This window comes from Aethalodelphis obliquidens, unplaced genomic scaffold (genome assembly GCF_003676395.1).
Source record: "Aethalodelphis obliquidens isolate GAN/ISIS:26980383/991018 unplaced genomic scaffold, ASM367639v1 scaffold7, whole genome shotgun sequence".
NCBI classification, from domain to species: Eukaryota; Metazoa; Chordata; class Mammalia; order Artiodactyla; family Delphinidae; genus Aethalodelphis; species Aethalodelphis obliquidens.
This window is the reverse complement of record NW_020837951.1, coordinates 64,512,606-64,533,050: the sequence shown is the minus strand read 5'-3', so window position 1 is coordinate 64,533,050 and position 20,445 is coordinate 64,512,606. Positions and strand designations below refer to the sequence as shown.

The window sequence follows — 20,445 nt, the reverse complement described above, 5'->3', positions numbered from 1 at the left end:
TCTCTAACATATGGACAGTATTTATCATGTAAATCCTGCTCACCCACCTACTCTGTCCCCAGGAAGAGTCCAAAAAACCTTTCCTTTACCAAGGTTTGAGAAATGTAATGGTTGGGGGGAGCCTCAGAATCGCTGATGAGCTCTGTATGGCTTGGTAGTAAGCATCTAGGCCAGGTAGCTGGAAAGCCATGGGTAACAGTGGGAAATGGTGCCACAAAGCTGGGTTCCCTGAATTCAGTGGGGATGCTGGAATCTCAAGTGACAGGCCAAGTGGTAGCACTTAATTTTCAGAGACAAAATGTACATGGTTACCATAATGGGCAGTGGATTCAAAGCAATAAACAAAATGGTTTTACCCACAGAGACCGCTGGCTTTGGCTAACTGATCATGGTGTTCCTAGGACTAAAATAGGCACTCTACTTGAATGTTACCCGATCTGTATAAGCAGAAAAGCTCTGGGTCTAATTACCAGAACTAGGAGTTAAATCAACACAAAAGACAGTCTTGGCCCTCAACCAATTCTCAGTCTTGAGCTAGTTCACAGACCCAGTGTCCCTAGAATAAAGAGGATGGATCCTCTTTAGGAATCCTAACATACTGCCAAAAGCTTATACTGTATGTAAATCTTTCTCCTAGCCTTCCTCAAAGAAACATGCAACCATTTACCCGGGTGACCACGTACTGAGGAAGGGGAGTTACTCACATATACCATGGATAACTGGACACTGGATCAGAACTGACACTAATTTCTGGAGACCTAATATGCTATTGTGGTTCACTAGTTAGGTAGGAGCTTACAGAGGTCAGTTTTGGCTAAAGTCTATCTCCACTGGGCCCAGTAGGTACCTGAACCCACATAGTTATTCCCCCAGTTTGGAATGCATTGTTATAAAAGACAAATGCAGAGACTGGCACAATGCCCATAGCAGTTACCTGACCCATGGAGTGAGGGATTTACAGAGGAAAACAAAACAGAAAAAAAGCAATTGGAAGTCACCAAAACTTTTACCTACCAAAATAGTAAATCAAAAATAAGGCCACATTCCTGGAGAGACTGAAGAGATTAGCCCCTCTGTTAAAGAGTATAAAGGGGTGGAGATTCCAACCACATCAGCATTTAACTCATCTGTCCGGCTAGTGCAGCATACAGATGGGTCTTAAGGAATGATAGTGAATTACTGTAAGCATGATCACATGGGACTCCAACTGCAGCTGCAGTTAAAGATGTAGTTTCATTGTTGGAGCAAATCGATACATTTCCTGGCAATTGGAAGGAAGCTATTTCTTCTATCCTTTTAATAAAAATCACCAAAACAGTTAGTTTCTGCTTGCAGGGCCAGCAATCTACCTCCATGGCCCTACCTCAGAGCTACATCAACTCTAGCATAATCCAGTCTGTAGAAATTCTGATCAACTCTTCATTCTGGAAGACATCCCGTATTCCACTTAGTTCTCTACCAAGTTGATGATATCATTCTGACTGCTTGAGTTTAAGCAGGCCAAGTTTGGCAGATCCTTACAGGTGAATGATAGTGTAAACTTTCAGGATTTTGGAACAAAGGAAGCCATTCTCTACAGATAACTATTCTCTTGAAAATCAGCTTTCAACTGGCTACTAGTCCTTAGCAGATACTGCATTCATGCCCACCAATTTGGCACGTGACCTGTGATGCCCATCACAAAATGTCTGATCCACCAGCCCATGAACTTGGGCATGCACGATATCACTCTATCATCAAGTGAAAGTGGTATATACAAAACTGGATTCAAACAAGTCCTGAAGGTACAAGCAAGTTGCATGAATAAGTAATCCAGATTCCCATGGGCCCTATTCTTGTTACATTGCTTCTTCCCTCTTAACCTACACCCTGGACCCATGGAAAAGTTCCCTAAAACCAGTTGACTAATGGGGGGGAGGGGGCGGAATGGGCTTGTTATATAGATGTTTCTGTATGATGTGCTGCTACTACTCAAAAGTTGACAGTTGTGGCATGACAGCCTTACTCAAGGGTGGCCTTGAAGGACAGTGGTGAAGCAAAACTCCTCCCAGTATGCAGTAATGGACCCAACTATCATTTTGTCTGGAATGAGAGATGACCAAAGGTACAAATATACACTAATTTGGAGGTAGTACCTAACAGTTTGGCTAATGGTCAGGCACTCGAAAAGAACATTATTGGAAAACTGGTAACAAGGTGGTCTGGGCAAGAGTGTGTGGACAGACCTCTCCAGATGGTCACTGTGCCCAGATCAACTTAAGTAGAGGAGGATCTTAACAATCAGGAGGACAAGATGAAGTATTCTGTGGATGTCAGCTAGCATATTTTCCCAGCCACCTTTGTCCTTGCTCATCTTTGTTGCCCCTACAACACAGGAGTCATGGCAGCAAGAATAGAGGTGATGCATGGGCTCAGCAACATGGACTTCCATTCGCCAAGGCTGATAGGATTACAACTCCTGTTAAGTGCCAAATCCACCAATAGCAAAGACAAACACTGAATCCATGATATGACACTAGCGGCACTGCCAGTCACCTTGTGGCAAGTTGATTATACTAAGTCATTTCCATCATGGAATAATCAATGCTCATTCTTACTAAGGTAGACACTCTAGAAAGACATTTTCCTTCCCTGACCATAATATTTCTGCTGAACTGTCATCCATGAATTTACAAAATGTCTTATTCACCATTATGTATTCCACGTAGCATTGCTTCTGACCAAGGAACTCATTTCATAGCAAATGAAGTATGGAAATTGGCTCATTTTCATAGAATTCACTGGTCTTACTATGTCTCCCAACACTCTGAAGTAGCTGGCATACAGAATAGTATAATGGCCTTTTGAAGATTCATAGCACTGGCTGGATGGCAACATTTTGTGGGACAAGGATAATATCCTCCAAGATACAGTTTGTGCTCTGAGTCAGCAATCGATATATGGCATGTTTCTCCCATAGCCAGGAATCACAGGTCCAGGAATCAAATGTTGGAAATGGGAGTGGCTCGTATTACACCTAATGATCCACCAGTGAAATGTCTGCTTCCCATCCCAGGAGTTGTGGGCTCTATTGGTCTAAGTCTTAATTCCCAAGGAAGAAATGCTTCCACCATGGGACACAGCAATGGTTCCATTAAAAATGGAAGCTGACACTGTCACCTGGTCATTTCTGAGCTCTTCATGCCAGGAAACCAAAGAGCAAAGAAGGTTCTTCTATACCAAGACAATTGGTCTTGCTTACCAAGGGAAAATTGGTGGTAAGAAAGAGTATATCTAGAATGCAGGACATCCCACAGGACTCCCACTTGAGTACACTCAAGTTCTGTGATAAAAGTTGATGGAACAATCCCACTTCTGGGTGTATATCCAAAAGAACTGAAAGCAGGGTCTAGAAGAGATATTTGTATATCCACGTTGACAGAAGCACTATTCACTATAGCCAAGAGGTGGAAGCAACCCAAAGGTCCATCAGCAGATGAATGAATAAACAAAATGTGATAAATACACACAATGGAGTATTATTTGCCTTAAAAAGGAAGGAATTCCTGTCATATGCCATGTCATGGATTAAACTTGAGGACATTATACTAAGCAAAATAAGCCAATCACAAAAAGATAATATATGATTCCATTATATGAAGTACCTAAAGTAGTCAAATTCATAGAAACAGAAAGTAGAACGGTGGTTATGAGGGGTTTGTAGGAAGGAGAAAAAGGGGTGCTTAATTTTATGTGTAAACTTGACTGGGCTAGGGGCCCAGATATTCAGTTAAACATTATTTCTGGGTGTGTCTATGAGGCTATTTCTGGATGAGGCTGACATGTGAATCAGTAGACTGAGTAAAGCAGACTGCCCTCCCCAACGTGGGTAGGCCTCATCTAACCCACTGAAGGCCCAAATAGAACAAAAGGCTAAGTAAGAAAGGATTCTTTCTCTCTGCCTGACTATCTTCAATTGGGACATCAGTCTTCTCCTGCCTTTGGACTCAGCCTCAGACTGGAACTTACACCAGGGTCTCCTGTTTCTCAGGCCTTCAGAGTCAGACTGCCTCTCCTGACTCCTGATTTCTCAGCCACCTTAATTGTGTGATTAGTTAATGATCTCATTAGAAATGCTGAGCCCTCTTAGTGCAGTCACTTCTTTGGATTTCACAAACCAAAGCTATGAGCATGATGAATTAGGACACGTTTGGTTTGTAAACCTCAGTGAATTGGGAGGTGAGGGAAGCAAGAGAGAAGAAACTGGCAAGTGACACCAAAGGAGACCTGTGTGCTGCAGGCATCCTCAACTTCTCCGTAAACCATGAACCTCTAATTAAAAGGTACCAGCCACGGGGTTCACAAGGACAATTAAAGTTCTCAAGAAGATGCTAGATCTAGGCAATAATCCTTTACTAAGGATAGGAAGGAGGAGAGAGGAGAGGAAAAGTACCATTTGTTGTCCCGATTTTCCTAAGAACAGTCCCTGAAACTGCCCAATTCCTGGGTGATATGCACATACCTAAAGGCATCAAATGCTGTTGCTATTATTTCCTAGGGTCCTTCAGCCTCTCCAGTAGAAAGAAAAAGAATACATCTGGAGTATTACAAATGATTTCCTCAAGCAAGGAAAGGTTGAAGAGTGTTGGAGGGGCTCTGTCTCAGTCAACACAAAAGTCAAGCACCCTAAGGAGGATCCAAGATTGAGTCAGAAGAAAAACTTTCTTTCATGAACCTAATGAAGGAAAAGTCACATTCTATATGTTTGCTAACATCCTCAGGCAGAGGTAAAACTATAGTAGAAGAAACACTTGAGGCAGAAAGACTACATGGGTTCAAAGTGGGAAAGGATTTCTCCCCATACACACTCTAAGAATTTCTATCAAAAGAAATATGAGTAGCTGTAGTGTGTCAATTTTAGTGGAAAGTAGAATGCAGAAATAGGAAATAAATGTCCCTAGTTGAGTAAATTGAGGCTACCTTGTCTAATAATAGTAGGCAATCAAGGTGACATTTCTATAACCCATGAAAGACTGTACATCTTTTCCAATGAAGATGGAAAGTCAATCTTCCTGGTGACTCCTTATGGATTACTACCCAAAGGGCTGCTAAAATTTTGAAAGAGATTCCATGACTACCTTTATAGTCTCAAAAACTATAATTTAAAATAGAACTTCAACCTATCAATTCATTCATGCTTTTTTATTCATTCATATTCAATAAATATTCGAGTGCCTCCTTTGTGCCAAGTACTCTTCTACCTGCTTAAAATCCTTTAGTAAATAAAAGAGACAAAGATCCTTGCCCTCATGGAGCTTGGATATTGTGATGGTTAATTTTATGTGCCAACTTGACTGGGCTAAAGATATGCCCAGATAGCTAGTAAAACATTATTTCTGGGTGTGTCTGTGAGAGTGTTTCTGGAACAGATAGCATTTGAATCAGTAGACTAAGTAAAGAAGATCTGCCCTCACCAATGTGGGAGGGCAATATCCATCCATTGGCCTCCCTTATCCACCCCCTACTCCTATCCCCTCCTCCTCCCACCCCAATAGAACAAAAAGGCAGAAGGGAAAATACTCTTTTTTTAAGCTGGGATTTTCATCTTCTCCAGCCCTCAGACATCCTGCTCCTGGTTCTTGAGCCTTTAGATTCTAGAACTTATGCCAGTGGCCCCCAGTTTCTTGGGCTTTTGGACTCAGACTGAATTATATCACTGGCTTTCCTGGTTCTTCAGCTTGCAGAGGACAGATCATGAGATTTCTTAGCCTCCATAACCATGTGCAACAACTCCTCTTGTGTGTATCTATATATATCTTATTGGTTCTGTTTCTCTGGAGAACCCTGACAACGCTGATATAATAATAAATGCACCACATAGTCTGTTAGAAATGTTGGACACCAATAAGTGCCATGGGATAAAACGTAGAGCAGAAAAGGGAGAGAGGTAGGGAGGCAAGCAGCATGGGACTGGGTAGTGGGTAAGCTTCACGGAGAAGGTGAGATTTGAGCATAGATTCAAGGAAGATAAGAAAGAGAGCTATGCTGATATATCTAGGTGAGGAACTTTTCAGGTAAAAGCAATGGCCAACACAAAGGCCCCCAAGGCAGGAGCTTGCTTGGTATGGTCAAGAAACAGCCAGAGGACAGAGTGGCCCAAACAGGGAGAGGGATGGGTAGAGTAGTAGGAGGTGAGGACAAAGAAGTGATAAAAATAGGGGTAGACCATGTAGGGTCTTGCAAGCCATTGCCCGCACTTCAGTTTCTAGTATTAGCAAAGCGCAGAGCCCAGTGAGCTTTACAGCAAAGGAATGACATGCTGTAATTTAGGCTTTCAAATGCTCATTCTGATGGCTTTAGAGAAAGACAGAAGGGGAACAAGGTGGAAGCAGAAGAGAGGGAGGAGGTGTTGGAGGCACTAGGAAACAAGGTGTAAACTGTCACACTGATTTCTGGTGTAAAGATCAAGTTAAATCCTCTAAGTAAATAAATTCCTGAATGTCTTAGACTAACTGAAACTTTGCCTTATCTGCTACATGAAGACAAACTGATGAGTTACTCTTGCTTCAGAAAGATTTCTTCATGTAGAAGACCACAAAATCTGAAGACAGGAAATAGAACACCTGGCAACTGCTGTCAACTCTGGACTAAAATTCATTCAGAAAATTAGCTTTCATTCCTACCATCTTAAAGAGCAAGTCAAAAAAAAAAAAAGAAAAATTTGTAACCATCCCTCTAAATTTCTACCATGGATTATTTTTCCTGAAATGGAGGGCGGGGGGCGGTAGGTAGAGTATATATTGAACTGAAAGGTATGAAGAGGTAATAAAAGGGGCTAAGGTACTATGGCCTACTTGCCATAACTACAAAACAGAGGATCTCTCTGGAAAACCCTTTCCAAGATAACAAAATTAATTGTGTAACAAATTCTAAAGCTGTGCTACCATCACGTAGTAAGAATATTTCTATTTGAAATAGATTTTTTCTTAAAGACATATATACTATGCGATATATACATGTTTATATAAATAATCTCACACACACACACACACACACACACACACACACACCCTTGAATTATCCTAAGATAAGTTTTTTAATTACTTCATTTCAGAGGAACAAATTATTTGGCCACCTCTGTGTAGCTGAAGCCAGGTCTGATGCAGTAAGGCAATCTCAATTGTTCAGGCACTTCCATAAAATGTTGAGCAATAAGCTTTATTAACTACATCCCTCTTTGTTAAGTAACAAAACCCAACCTGAGGTGGTATGAGCAGAAAGGGAGTCCATTATAGTTATACAGGGCTATTTCACGGAAGCCAAGAGCAAAAATAAAATCAAGTCTGAAGCAGGTATGTGACTGAGTCAGGGTATCAGCAGGAAGAAATGGCATACTCAGAAGAATTCACTGGAAGAAAATTTAATGAAGATATTTACAGAAATGTGAAAAGGTTAAGAGAACCAAAAAGATATGATGAGGCACCAAGAACCAGCAAGACTGGAAAACCAGTACCATGGCTTAGGGGGGTCAACTGGAAGGAACGTTGTTACCATAGTCCAACACAAGCCACAGCTACGGGAAGAGGACCCAACTTGACAGAAGCTGTAGCTGCCAAAAAGGAAACCACTGCCAGGAATGCACTGGAGCAGAGGGAGCAGGGGAAATAAACACCCTGACTTTCTCTGCTTTCCTTTCTTCCTCCACCCTCTTAATCTCCTGCTGGTGCACCCACTGTCCAAATCCAACCCCAAAGCCAGAGGGCAAAGGAGCCCAGATCATGCAGTCCACAGAGGTCAGCCTCTACAAGGCAAAACAGAGACCATAGGAGAATGATTCTAGGGCAAGTAAAAAGTGAATAACCAGCACAATATGGAAACAAAGACCACTATAACAGTACAAAAATCACTAATTCAACACACAGTCCCTTTCCCAGGAACACTTTCTCTGTAATATATAGGATGTGCATATATATATGGGAAACTAGGACATTCAAAAAGGATTGTTACTAGGACTTCCCTGGCAGTCCAATGGTTAAGACTCTGCACTTCCACTGCAGATAATTCTTTTTCTATAGGTTTAGTAATAACTAATGAGTTGCTTTATTATCAACTAATTTTAAACCTCAAAGGAGACATGACCTCATTATTCTTAGCTTTTCTAATTCAGCTCTGAATATTGAAGCATTAAGATATGCTATGATAATAATTTAACAACTTTTAAAGATCCTAAAACCATTAAACAATGATAAATCTCAATAATAAAACAATACCACTGCAAAAGAAAATTTTATACTCCAAAGCTTTATTTAGCAAATATAATTAAAAAGTGGATATCTATATTTTTATGTCACTTGTATACACCTTGATTTTTCCACAGTAACAAACCATGAAACACTAATGCTTTTAGAAAATGTTTAAATAAAAACAAAGTTAAAAATAGATAATAGCAAATCACACTAAATTTCTAATGGTTCACCAACAGAAATCTGCAGATCCATAATGTGAAAATAGGCCTTGTTCATATCTTTCTGCTTTTTTGAGGACAACAAACTTTCCTGAACTTAAGTGTTTCCTAAAGAACTCATTTGCCCAATATCTGTTTGATTCCTTTAGAAAAACAGAGTCTTCAAGCTATTTTAAGGTGTAAGGAATTTAATTTTATATGCTTTTTTGAAAAATATAACTGAGTTAGAAAGCAACTAAATAATTTGAGGTTGACAGTATGGCAAAAGAAAACAGGTAGAAAAGTGAAAGTATTTAAGTCAAAGCTACTATAGCACACATAATGGCATACACACAAAAAAATTAAGGAAGTAGAAATCATGGAATGGACGGAACTCATTAGCCAACTAATGCTTTTCCTAGTTCCCAAAATATGCCTAACCAATATACAATCTTTACAGTTCTTTATCATATTAAGTGGGCTAATACTAAAACCAAAACATTTTTACCTAAGCACTTTTATCTGGAGAGTATGTATACGGTAGTAGGGAATCAAGGAGAAAATCAGCCTAGAAAGCAATAGTGTAGAATATGCACTGCGTTACAGCCTGTGTCCTACATAACCTTTTGAATGCATGACCTTTAAGTTGCTGAAGGTTGCTCAGAATTTGGCTCAGTTTGATGGAAACATCTGTTCCCCTTGCAGGTATACTGTAAGGACTTTTTTCTCAGTTGGATTCAGAACACAGCAAGTGAGCCCTTGTCTGTCCAATCACACAGACACCAACACTTGTAAATCAAGTTCTGGGAGTACAACAGCAGGTCCACAGTCCGTCACCCTTTCTTAGCCAGCTAGGCCAACTGACTGCTGTGAGAACTGCTCTTATCATGTCATCAAATCAAAACATGTTGAGATGAGGGACTATAAGAGGCATCTGCAGAATTCCCAAAATGCAGTGACTTTGGAACATTGACAGATGCATCTGTCATTTCATACCTTCAACTAACCTGATGTCCACTGGCCAGACATAGAAAAGCTGTCCAAGATTGATTCCAACTCTTTCACGTTATTTTCACATGTCTCTACCAGAAAAGCCTGGTGCTTCTTAGCCTTTTAATTAAGAAAAAAATTACACATAATAAGGTCACGCATTATAAGAGTTGCAGATTTTTTATGTGAACACATATAGCACAATTAAGTATAAACAAGCTAATAATTACTCCATTCAAATCTATTATTAATAAACTTCTTTCTGTCATAATCATACCTTTTACTTGGCTTAATGCAACACTGTGTAAGGTCTCAATAACAGTTTAATGAGGTCTTAGTGCCTGGCACTATTCTCAGTATTTTAACATAATAATTCTTTTTATCCTCACAACGAATCTATGAGGGAAGGGCTATCATTATCCCAATTTTACAGATAAGGAAACAGAGACACAGAGAAATTAAGGAAAACTTTAAAAGATCACGCTTGCAGTCATGTAGCAAATTGCCAGATGGTGTTCAAAAGTGAATGCAGTATGAGCAGTTAGAAGGAACTGCAGCAGTTTACCCAAGAGGTGATGGCAGCTTAGATTAGGGTCTTAGCAGAGCAAAAGGGGTGCGGGGTGTATGCACTGAAGGATGTTGGGGGGGGTGTATACTTAGAAGGTGGAATGGCCAACCTTGGTAGCGCTGCACCGGGTTAGATGACATTGACTGGATTGGATTGGATTGGACTGGATTAGATGAGATTGGAGAAGTGCTCAGATAAAATGAGGAGTCAAGACTGACCCCACTTTTTTGGGAGGGGACGATGCTGAGATGGGGGCGGTGGCAGCCGAAGCAGATGGTACTCTCTTTGTGGGCAACCTTGAAACGAAAGTGACAGAGGAGCTGCTTTTCCAGCTTTTCTACCAGGCTGGGCCAGTAATAAAAGTGAAAATTCCAAAAGATAAGGATGGTAAACCAAAGCAGTTTGCATTTGTGAATTTCAAACATGAAGTATCTGTTCCTTATGCCATACATCTGCTTAACGGAATCAAACTTTTTGGAAGGCCCATCAAACTTCAGTTTAGATCAGGAAGTAGCCTTGCCTCACAGGAGGTCAGTTTGTCATATCCCCAGCATCATGTTGGAAGTTCAAGCCCTACTTCCACATCTCCTAGCAGGTATGAAAGGACAGTGGATAACATGACTCCATCAGCACCGATAATTCAAAGGTCTTTTTCTTCTTCAGAAAATTTTCAGAGACAAGCAGTGATGAACAGTATTTTGAGACAGATGTCATATGGAGGGAAATTTGGTTCTCCACATCTGGATCAATCAGGATTTTCCCCATCAGTTCAGTCACATAATCATACTTTTAACCAGTCTTCAACCTCCCAGTGGCGCCAAGATACACCATTATCATGGCGAAAAGTCAGAGAGAATTCTCATCCCTACATAGTGGATAGACATTATTGCCATGAACAGCTTTACACTGATCATGGGTCCAACCATCATTACAGAGGAAACAGAGATGATTTCTTCTATGAAGAGAGAAATCACGATGGCTGGAGCCATGACTATGATAACAGAAGAGACAGTGGTAGAGATGGAAAATGGCGCTCATCTTGACACTAACAAGTGTTAAAGGGATGTTTTCATAGGGTCTTTATAGGCCCTTTTTGTTAAGTTGTTTCTGGGAATGTTTTCTTAAAAAAAACTCTATAGAGCAGCTTTACAAGTTGCCACATTTCTTTATAAAATTTTTTAAACCTAACTGCAGTCCAATACAGAAATGAGAAGAATTGTGGTTCTCGTTTTATTACATTAATAACCTTTCACCTCAGGGTTTTAAGAAGAGGAAAGGGTTTTATGCAAAAGAAAGTGCTACAATTCCTAATCATTTTAGACAATTGAGGAACGGATGTATTATACTGATAAGTTGTATTATGAAGCAAATATTTTAATTATCTGTTATCCTTTTGTATTGCAAGAAGTTTCTTGTTAGGGAATCAGATTTTTGGTGTATATAATGGAAAACATTCAAGTTGACAGCCTGAAATGACTCAGTATTTTGTTACTAAATGAGAAAATGTAAATTCAGTGATGCATTTTACTAACATTTGAGAAAACCTTTTGGTCAAGTTTGGGGATAAATCATATTATTTAACTTCTTAGAGAACTTAAGTGTAAATTCTGTGACATGATTTTGAGTTTTATCGTAAGTGAGCATACAGGTATACATCTACATACACTTGCTATTTCATTATAAAATTTTAGAATTTGCTCATTAAATCATGTTCGATGTATGACTGAAGTCACTCAGGAAGTTAAATATCTCTAAATGTATTTTTTTACAGTAAAAATACAGTGTTAATGTAAATCTTTTTCTGGAAGAACAACAATGTAAATGCATAGTCAGATAAAATGGTAAAGTGTTTTATCGAAAGTATTCTTTTTTGGGAAAAAAAGGTTCACGAAACCTTTAAGTGCTGCCTCTATCACTCAAATTTCTAAAATTATGACATTTTCAAAGCACCCAGGACAAGTGTACAAGGACACATTTTATTATGGAGACTGTACAGGTTGCTTTTTGTTTTCGTTTGAACATTTGAAAGAATTTAGTCTAAAACACTTTGATTTAAAAATTTTTAAATCTTGTTTAACAAAACTTTTATGTATCAGATGCCGTTTCCCTTTCATTGTAGATCTTGTTTATAAAAATTCATCCTGGGCTTCCCTGGTGGCTCAGTGGTTAAGAATCCGCCTGCCAGGACCTCGGAAAAAGAGTGGAGGCAAAAATCGAGAAGATGTACGAAATGTTTAACAAAGACCTAGAAGGATTAAAGAACAAACAAACAGTGAACAATACAATAACTGAAATGAAAACTACACTAGAAGGAATCAATAGAAGAACAACTGAGGCAGAAGAATGGATAAGTGACCTGGAAGACAGAATGGTGGAATTCACTGCTGCGGAACAGAATAAAGAAAAAAGAATGAAAAGAAATGAGGACAGTTTAAGAGACTTCTGGGACAACATTAAACGCAACAACATTTGCATTATAAGGGTCCCAGAAGGAGAAAAGAGAGAGAAGGGCCAGAGAAAATATTTGAAGAGATTATAGTCAAAAACTTCTCTAACATGGGAAAGGAAATAGCAACCCAAGTCCAGGAAGTGCAGCAAGTCCCATACAGGATAAACCCAAGGAGAAACATGCCGAGACACATAGTAATCAAATTGGCAAAAAGTAAGATGAAGAAAAATTATTGAAAGCAGCAAGGGAAAAATGGAAAATAACATACAAGGGAACTCCCATAAGGTTAACAGCTGATTTCTCAGCAGAAACTCTACAAGCCAGAAGGGAGTGTCATGATATGCTTAAAGTGATGAAAGTGAATAACTTACAACCAAGATTACTCTACTCGGCAAGGATCTCATTCAGATTCGATGGAGAAATCAAAGGCTTTACAGACAAGCAAAAGCTAAGAGAATTCAGCACCTCCAAACCAGCTCTACAACAAATGCTAAAGGAACTTCTCTAAGTGGGAAACACAAGAGAAGAAAAGGATCTACAAAAACAAACCCAAAACAATTAAGAAAATGGTCATAGGAACATACATATCGATAATTACCTTAAACATGAATGGATTCACTGCTCCAACCAAAAGACACAGGCTTGCTGAATGGATACAAAAACAAGAACCATATATATGCTGTCTACAAGAGACCACTTCAGACCTAGGGACTTATACAGACTGAAAGTGAGGGGATGGAAAAAGATATTCCATGCAAATGGAAATCAAAAGAAAGCTGGAGTAGCTATACTCATATCAGATAAAATAGATTTAAAATAAAGAATGTTACAAGAGACAAGGAAGGACACTACATAATGATCAAGGGATCAATCCAAGAAGAAGATATAACAATTATAAATATATATATATATATGCACCCAACATAGCAGCACCTCAAAACATAAGGCAACTGCTAACAGCTATAAAAGAGGAAATCAACAGTAAAACAATAATAGTGGGGGACTTTAACACCTCACTTACACCAATGGACAGATCATCCAAAATGGAAATAAACAAGGAAACAGAAGCTTTAAATCACACAACAGAACAGATAGATTAAATTGATATTTATAGGACATTCCATACAAAAACAGCAGATTACACTTTCTTCTCAAGTGCGCATGGAACATTCTCCAGGATAGATCACATACTGGGTGACAAATCAAGGCTCAGTAAATTTAAGAAAATTGAAATCATATCAAGCATCTTTTCTGACCACAACGCTATGAGATTAGAAATGAATTACAGGGAAAAAAACGTAAAAAACACAAACACATGGAGGCTAAACAATACATTACTAAACAACCAAGAGATCACTGAAGAAATCAAAGAGGAAATCAAAAAATACCTAGAGACATATGACAACGAAAACATGACGATCAAAAACCTATGGGATGCAGCAAAAGCAGTTCTAAGAGGGAAGTTTATAGCTATACAAGCCTACCTCAAGAAACAAGAAAAATCTCAAGTAAACAATCTAACCTTACACCTAAAGAAACTAGAGAAAGAAGAACAAACAAAACCCAAAGTTAGCAGAAGGATAGAAATCATAAATATCAGAGCAGCAGAAAGAAATGAAATAGAAACAAAGGAAACAATAGCAAAGATCAATAAAACTAAAAGCTGGTTCTTTGAGAAGATAAACAAAATTGATAAACCATTAGCCAGACTCATCAGAAAAAGAGGGAGAGGACTCAAATCAATAAAATTAGAAATGAAAAAGAAGAAGTTATAACAGACAGTGCAGAAATACAAAGCATCCTAAGAGACTACTACAAGCAACTCTATGCCAGTAAAATGGACAACCTGGAAGAAATGGACAAATTCTTAGAAAGGTATAACCTTCCAAGACTGAACCAGGAAGAAAGAGAAAATATGAACAGACCAATCACAAGTAATGAAATTGAAACTGTGATTAAAAATCTTCCAACAAACAAAAGTCCAGGACCAGATGGCGTCACAGGTGAATTCTATCAAACATTCAGAGAAGAGCTAACACCCATCCTTCTCAAACTCTTCCAAAAAAGGAGGAAGGAACACTCCCAAACTCATTCTATGAGTCCACCATCACCCTGATACCAAAACCAGACAAAGGTACTACAAAAAAAGAAAATTACAGACCAATATCACTGATAAATATAGATGCAAAAATCCTCTACAAAATACTAGCAACAGAATCCAACAACACATTAAAAGGATCATACACCATGATCAAGTGGGATTTATCCCTGCGATGCAAGGATTCTTCAATATATGCAAATCAATCAATGTGATACACCATATTAACAAATTGAAGAAAAAAAACCATATGATCATGTCAATAGATGCAGAAAAAGCTTTTGACAAAATTCAACACCCTTATGATAAAAACTCTCCAAATGTGGGCATAGAGGGAACCTACCTCAACATAATAAAGGCCATATACGACAAAGCCACAGCAAACATCATTCTCAATGGTGAAAAACTGAAAGCATTTCCTCTAAGATCAGGAACAAGACAAGGACGTCCACTTGCACCACTATTATTCAACATAGCTTTGGAAGTCCTAGCCATGGCAATCAGAGAAGAAGAAGAAATAAAAGGAATACAAATTGGAAAAGAAGAGGTAAAACTGTCACTGTTTGCAGATGACATGATACTATATATAGAGAATCCTAAAAATGCCACTAGAAAATTACTAGAGCTAATCAATGAATTTGGTAAAGTTGCAGGATACAAAATTAATGCACAGAAGTCTCTTGCATTCCTATACACTAAGGATGAAAAATCTGAAAGAGAAAGTATGGAAACACTCCTATTTACCATTGCGACAAAAAGAATAAAATACCTAGGAATAAACCTACCTAGGGAGACAAAAGAGCTGTATGCAGAAAACTATAAGACACTGATGAAAGAAATTAAAGATGATACCAACAGATGGAGAGATATACCATGTTCTTGGATTGAAAGAATCAATATTGTGAAAATGACTATACTACCCAAAGCAATCTACAGATTCAATGCAATCCCTATCAAGTTACCAATGGCATTTTTTACGGAACTAAAACAAATCATCTTAAAATTTGTATGGAGACGCAAAAAAACCCGAATAGCCAAAGCAGTCTTGAGGGAAAAAAACGGAGCTGGAGGAATCAGACTCCCTGACTTCAGACTGTACTACAAAGCTACAGTCACCAAGACAATAAGGTACTGGCACAAAAACAGAAACATAGATCAATGGAACAAGATAGAAAGCCCAGAGATAAATCCACGCACCTATGGTCAACTGATCTATGACCAAGGAGGCAAAGATATACAATGGAGAAAAGACAGTCTCTTCAATAAGTGGTGCTGGGAAAACTGGACAGCTACATGTAAAAATGAAATTAGAACACTCCCTAACACCATACACAAAAATAAACTGAAAATGGATTAGAGACCTAAATGTAAGACCAGACACTATAAAACTCTTAGAGGAAAACATAGGAAGAACACTCTTTGACATAAACCACAGCAAGATCTTTTTTGATCCTCCTCCTAGAGTAATGGAAATAAAAACAAAAATAAACAAATGGAACCTAATGAAGCTTCAAAGCTTTTGCACAGCAAAGGAAACCAAAAACAAGAAGAAAAGACAACCCTCAGAATGGGAGAAAATATTTGCAAACGAATCAACGGACAAAGGATTAATCTCCAAAATATATAAACAGCTCATGCAGCTCAATATTAAACAAACAAACAACCCAATCCAAAAATGGGCAGAAGACCTAAATAGACATTTCTCCAAAGAAGACATACATATGGCCAAGAAGCACATGAAAAGCTGCTCAACATCACTAATTATTAGAGAAATGCAAATCAAAACTACAATGAGGTACCACCTCACACCAGCAGAATGGGCATCATCAGAAAATCTACAAACAACAAATGCTGGAGAGGGTGTGGAGAAAAGGGAACCCTCTTGCACTGTTGGTGGGAATGTAAATGGATACAGCCACTATGGACAAGAGTATGGAGGTTCCTTAAAAAACTAAAAATAGAATTACCATATGATCCAGCAATCCCACTACTGGGCATATACCCAGAGAAAACCATAATTCAAAAAGACACATGCACCCCAATGTTCATTGCAGCACTATTTACAATAGCCAGGTCATGGAAGCAACCTAAATGCCCATCGATAGAGGAATGGATAAAGAAGTTGTGGTACATATATACAATGGAGTATTACTCAGCCATAAAAAGGAACAAAATTGAGTCATTTGTTGAGATGTGGATGGATCTAGAGACTGTCATACAGAGTGAAGTCAGTCAGATAGAGAAAAACAAATACCGTATATTAATGCATTTATGTGGAACCTAGAAAAATGGTACAGATGAACCGGTTTGCAGGGCAGAAGTTGAGACACAGATGTAGAGAACAAACGTATGGACACCAAGGGGGGAAAACTGCGGTGGGGTGGGGATGGTGGTGTGCTGATTGGGAAATTGGGATTGACATGTATACACTGATGTGTATAAAATTGATGACTAATAAGAACCTGCAGTATAAAAAAACAAACAAAAAACAACTAATACTAAACTTTCTTTGGGTTATTTGTATGGAAATATGTTAATATAAATGTTTCAGACATCACATAAAATGTCTAAAAATCTTATATGTTGTGGTATAATGTTATAAGTCATAATTCTAGTTATTACTTTAAAATGTGTATCTCAGAAATAACTAAATTTCCTTGTCAATTGCATTATTATGAACTTGCATCAAATCTTTAACCGTGGTCATTTTTACGTCTTCTGTCATTTACAGACAATTCTGGGTGTACTCTGATGCTTTTGCAAAAATGTTCCTATAAAAGGGTTTCATCTTCAAGGAATTCATGGAAAAGACTCTGACAAGTACAGGTTTCTGGTAACTGACTACACTGCTGAACTGAATTAATAAGCATTTTTAGAACTCTAATGGAAAACTGATGAATTCATAAAAGTGCTAACAAAAGATCAAGATGAGAAAAAAAATTAATTACATGGGACTGAGTGAACTGATGAGGATGACTATGATTTTTGTGACTTTCTGTTTGAATTAAAAAAAAATCCCACAAGGACTCAGAGGCAAAAAATATACAAATGAATTTTCACTGCAAAGTAAAGGACCTGTTACAGTGGAGGGTTACTGGACTGAATGTCAATAGTATGACACAGTATGAATGTGTTTCGTGTTTGGTAATTGCAATCACTGCTGCTTTTGTTGTGGCCATCCATTTACAATGCTTGGTGTCAGTTTATTTATACTCTTGTAAAAATAAAATACAGTGTGTGTGTGTGTGTGTGTGTGAAAAAAAAACAACAACAAAAAAGAAAAATTTATACAGAAAATCTGGTGGAATCCACAAAAAGTTATAAGAATCATAAGTGAGTTTAGCAATGCTGTAGAATATAACATCAAAATTGAAATTCTATTTCTATATAGTAGAAGTGAATAATAAGAAACTTAATTTTTTAAATACCACTTATAATAAGTAAATATGATATAGCTAGGAATAAATCTGACAAAAAGGGTGCAAGACCTGTATACTACAAACTTCAAGACATTGCTGAAATTTTAAAGGGCTTAAATAAATGGAGAGATATACCATTTCAAAGGTCAAATGACTCAATATTGTTAAGATATCAATTCTTCCCAATATGATCTATAGATACAATACACTAAGGATACAAGAAAACAAAAAAAGAATCCGCCTGCCAATGCAGGGGACACGGGTTCGAGCCCTGGTCCGGGAAGATCCCACATGCCACAGAGCAACTAAGCCCATGCACCACAACTACTGAGCCTATGCTCTACAGCCCACGAGCCACAACTACTGAAGCCCGTGTACCTAGAGCCCGTGCTCCGCAACAAAAGAAGCCACCACAATGAGAAGCCTGTGCACCGCAACGAAGAGTAGCCCCCGCTCACCGCAACTAGAGAAAGCCCGCATGCAGCAATGAAGAAAACGCAGCCAAAATTAAATTTAAAAAATAAATTTAAAAAAAAAGACTGATTCCAAGGTTTTGGACTAGAAGAATTGGGCGTATTTCAGTACTTCAGTGAGAACGACGGAAGTAGAAAAGGTCTTATTTTGGCTATTTCTGTTTGTTTATTTACTTGTTTGCTTGTTTTTGGCAGGGAGTGTAAATCATAAATTCTGTTTTGATCATATTTCATTAAAATACCTTTACGAGACTCCCAGCACCAGTAGAATACCTGGCAAATAACAGACCCTAAATATATTTGAATTAACAAAGAACAAATAAAGTAGAAAAATACTGGAGGCACCTGGACATAATGGTATAAAGCTCAGAAGAGAAGTCAGATATAGGCTTGGGAATCATCTAGGGATATGTGAAGCTTGCCTTGAGACTGTTTGATGGGAAGAGAAAAGAGCCTTGGATAAAGACTAAGGAACTCCAGAATTTAATACTTAGAAAAGAAAAAGTCAGCAAAGAAGACCAGAAAAGGAGGAAGAAAAACAGAAGAGGATAATGTCATGAAAACCAAGATTAAAAAAACATTTCAGTGTCACCTGTCCAATGTCCAATGTCACAGAATATTCAAGCAAAATGGAGACTAACAAGTGTTCACCGGACATGGAAGTCACTGGTGACCATGATGAAATCTGTTATAACCCAGACTAGAACAGGTCAAAGCAGGAGTAAGCCTGTACTTTTTTGTCTTGATTTTGTGAGAGATAAGTAAATGGAAACGGGAAGTTTAGACAACACTTTTTTGGTAAGAAGAGAAGGGGAGATAAAGGGCAGTAGTTGGAAAGAAGAGTAGGGATGGAGAAGAGTTTTGGTTTTTTTAATAAGTGAGAAACTTAAGCATGTTTAAAAGCTGACGAGATAGAGGCATGCTTATAGAAACAGAAGAAATGGATATAGATATTACAGGACAAAATTCATCTGTAAAATATGCAAAACTAATAATTCTGTCTTTAGACATCAGTTCAACTATCACTTTTTTGGAAAAGCTATCTTTTACTCCCTGAGTATATCAATTCCCTCTATTAGAATCTTCTCAGCACTTATTAGAGTTGTAATTCCACATTTATTTGAGTAGGTCTTTTATTAATGTCTATCTCATTGAATTCAAGCTCAATAAAAATATGGTCTTTTATTTTTTGTCCTCATCAATGTATCCCCAGCACCTAGACAATACTGAGTAGATAAAATAAGAGTTAAATATCATATTAAACATGCTACCAACATGCCATCAACAGAAGATGGTTAAATCAATTAGGATTCATCCACAATGACTTTAAATAGAAGGAGGAAGCTCTTCTTCATATCCTAATATGGAAAGATCTCTAAGCTATATCTTGGAGTTAAAAACAAAAGAGGAGGTGGAAAAGGTATGTTCTACTATAAAATAAAAGATCCAATGTCCAAGTGAAAGCCCTCTGAGTTGGGAAGTAAAACTAAACAAACAAAACCAGACTTTAAATTTTCTGCATTAGCATATCATTAGTAACATGCTTTTTAATGTCGTCATATTAAACAAGTTAATATCGGGGGGAAAAAGAGAACAGTATATTTAATATGCTACCATTTTACTATTTGTGTAAAATTCATGTGTGTGTGTGTGTGTGTGTGTGTGCATATCTGTAAATATAGAGAATCGCTACATAGAATCACAAGAAAGTAATAACTAGGTTGCCTCTGGGAAGAGAATCTTGGTGGCCAAAGGTTGGGAAGAAAGAAATTTTACTTTACACTGTATAACGTTTTATCTTCGAAATCATGTATTATGTGTACCTATTAAATTCAAAATTCAATTAGATTTTTGAAAAACTGCAAATAAAACAAGCCAACAAACAAAAAACACTTTCCCATAGCAAATAAGCATACATATTGTTAACGTGTTAGGAAACACTATGAGGACCAATTGAGCAAAGAGGCCCAAATGAAGATTTCTGGATATTATCAAAGTACAGACTCACAGACCGACATAAGGTTTA

The 20,445-nt window shown here is 37.9% G+C and overlaps 1 protein-coding gene and 1 pseudogene across 1 annotated transcript in view; one reads left to right on the top strand and one right to left on the bottom strand.

Annotated features, from left to right (window-relative positions):
• Positions 1-20,445, bottom strand: part of CCDC171 (coiled-coil domain containing 171) — a 356,794-nt gene that overhangs the window by 228,153 nt on the left and 108,196 nt on the right. Inside the window, exon 13 of the mRNA XM_027105900.1 lies at positions 9,430-9,532. Within this exon, the coding sequence (XP_026961701.1) occupies positions 9,430-9,532 (103 nt within the window). The remainder of the gene's footprint in view (positions 1-9,429; positions 9,533-20,445) is intronic.
• On the top strand, positions 10,217-11,023 carry LOC113620143 (RNA-binding protein 7 pseudogene; annotated as a pseudogene).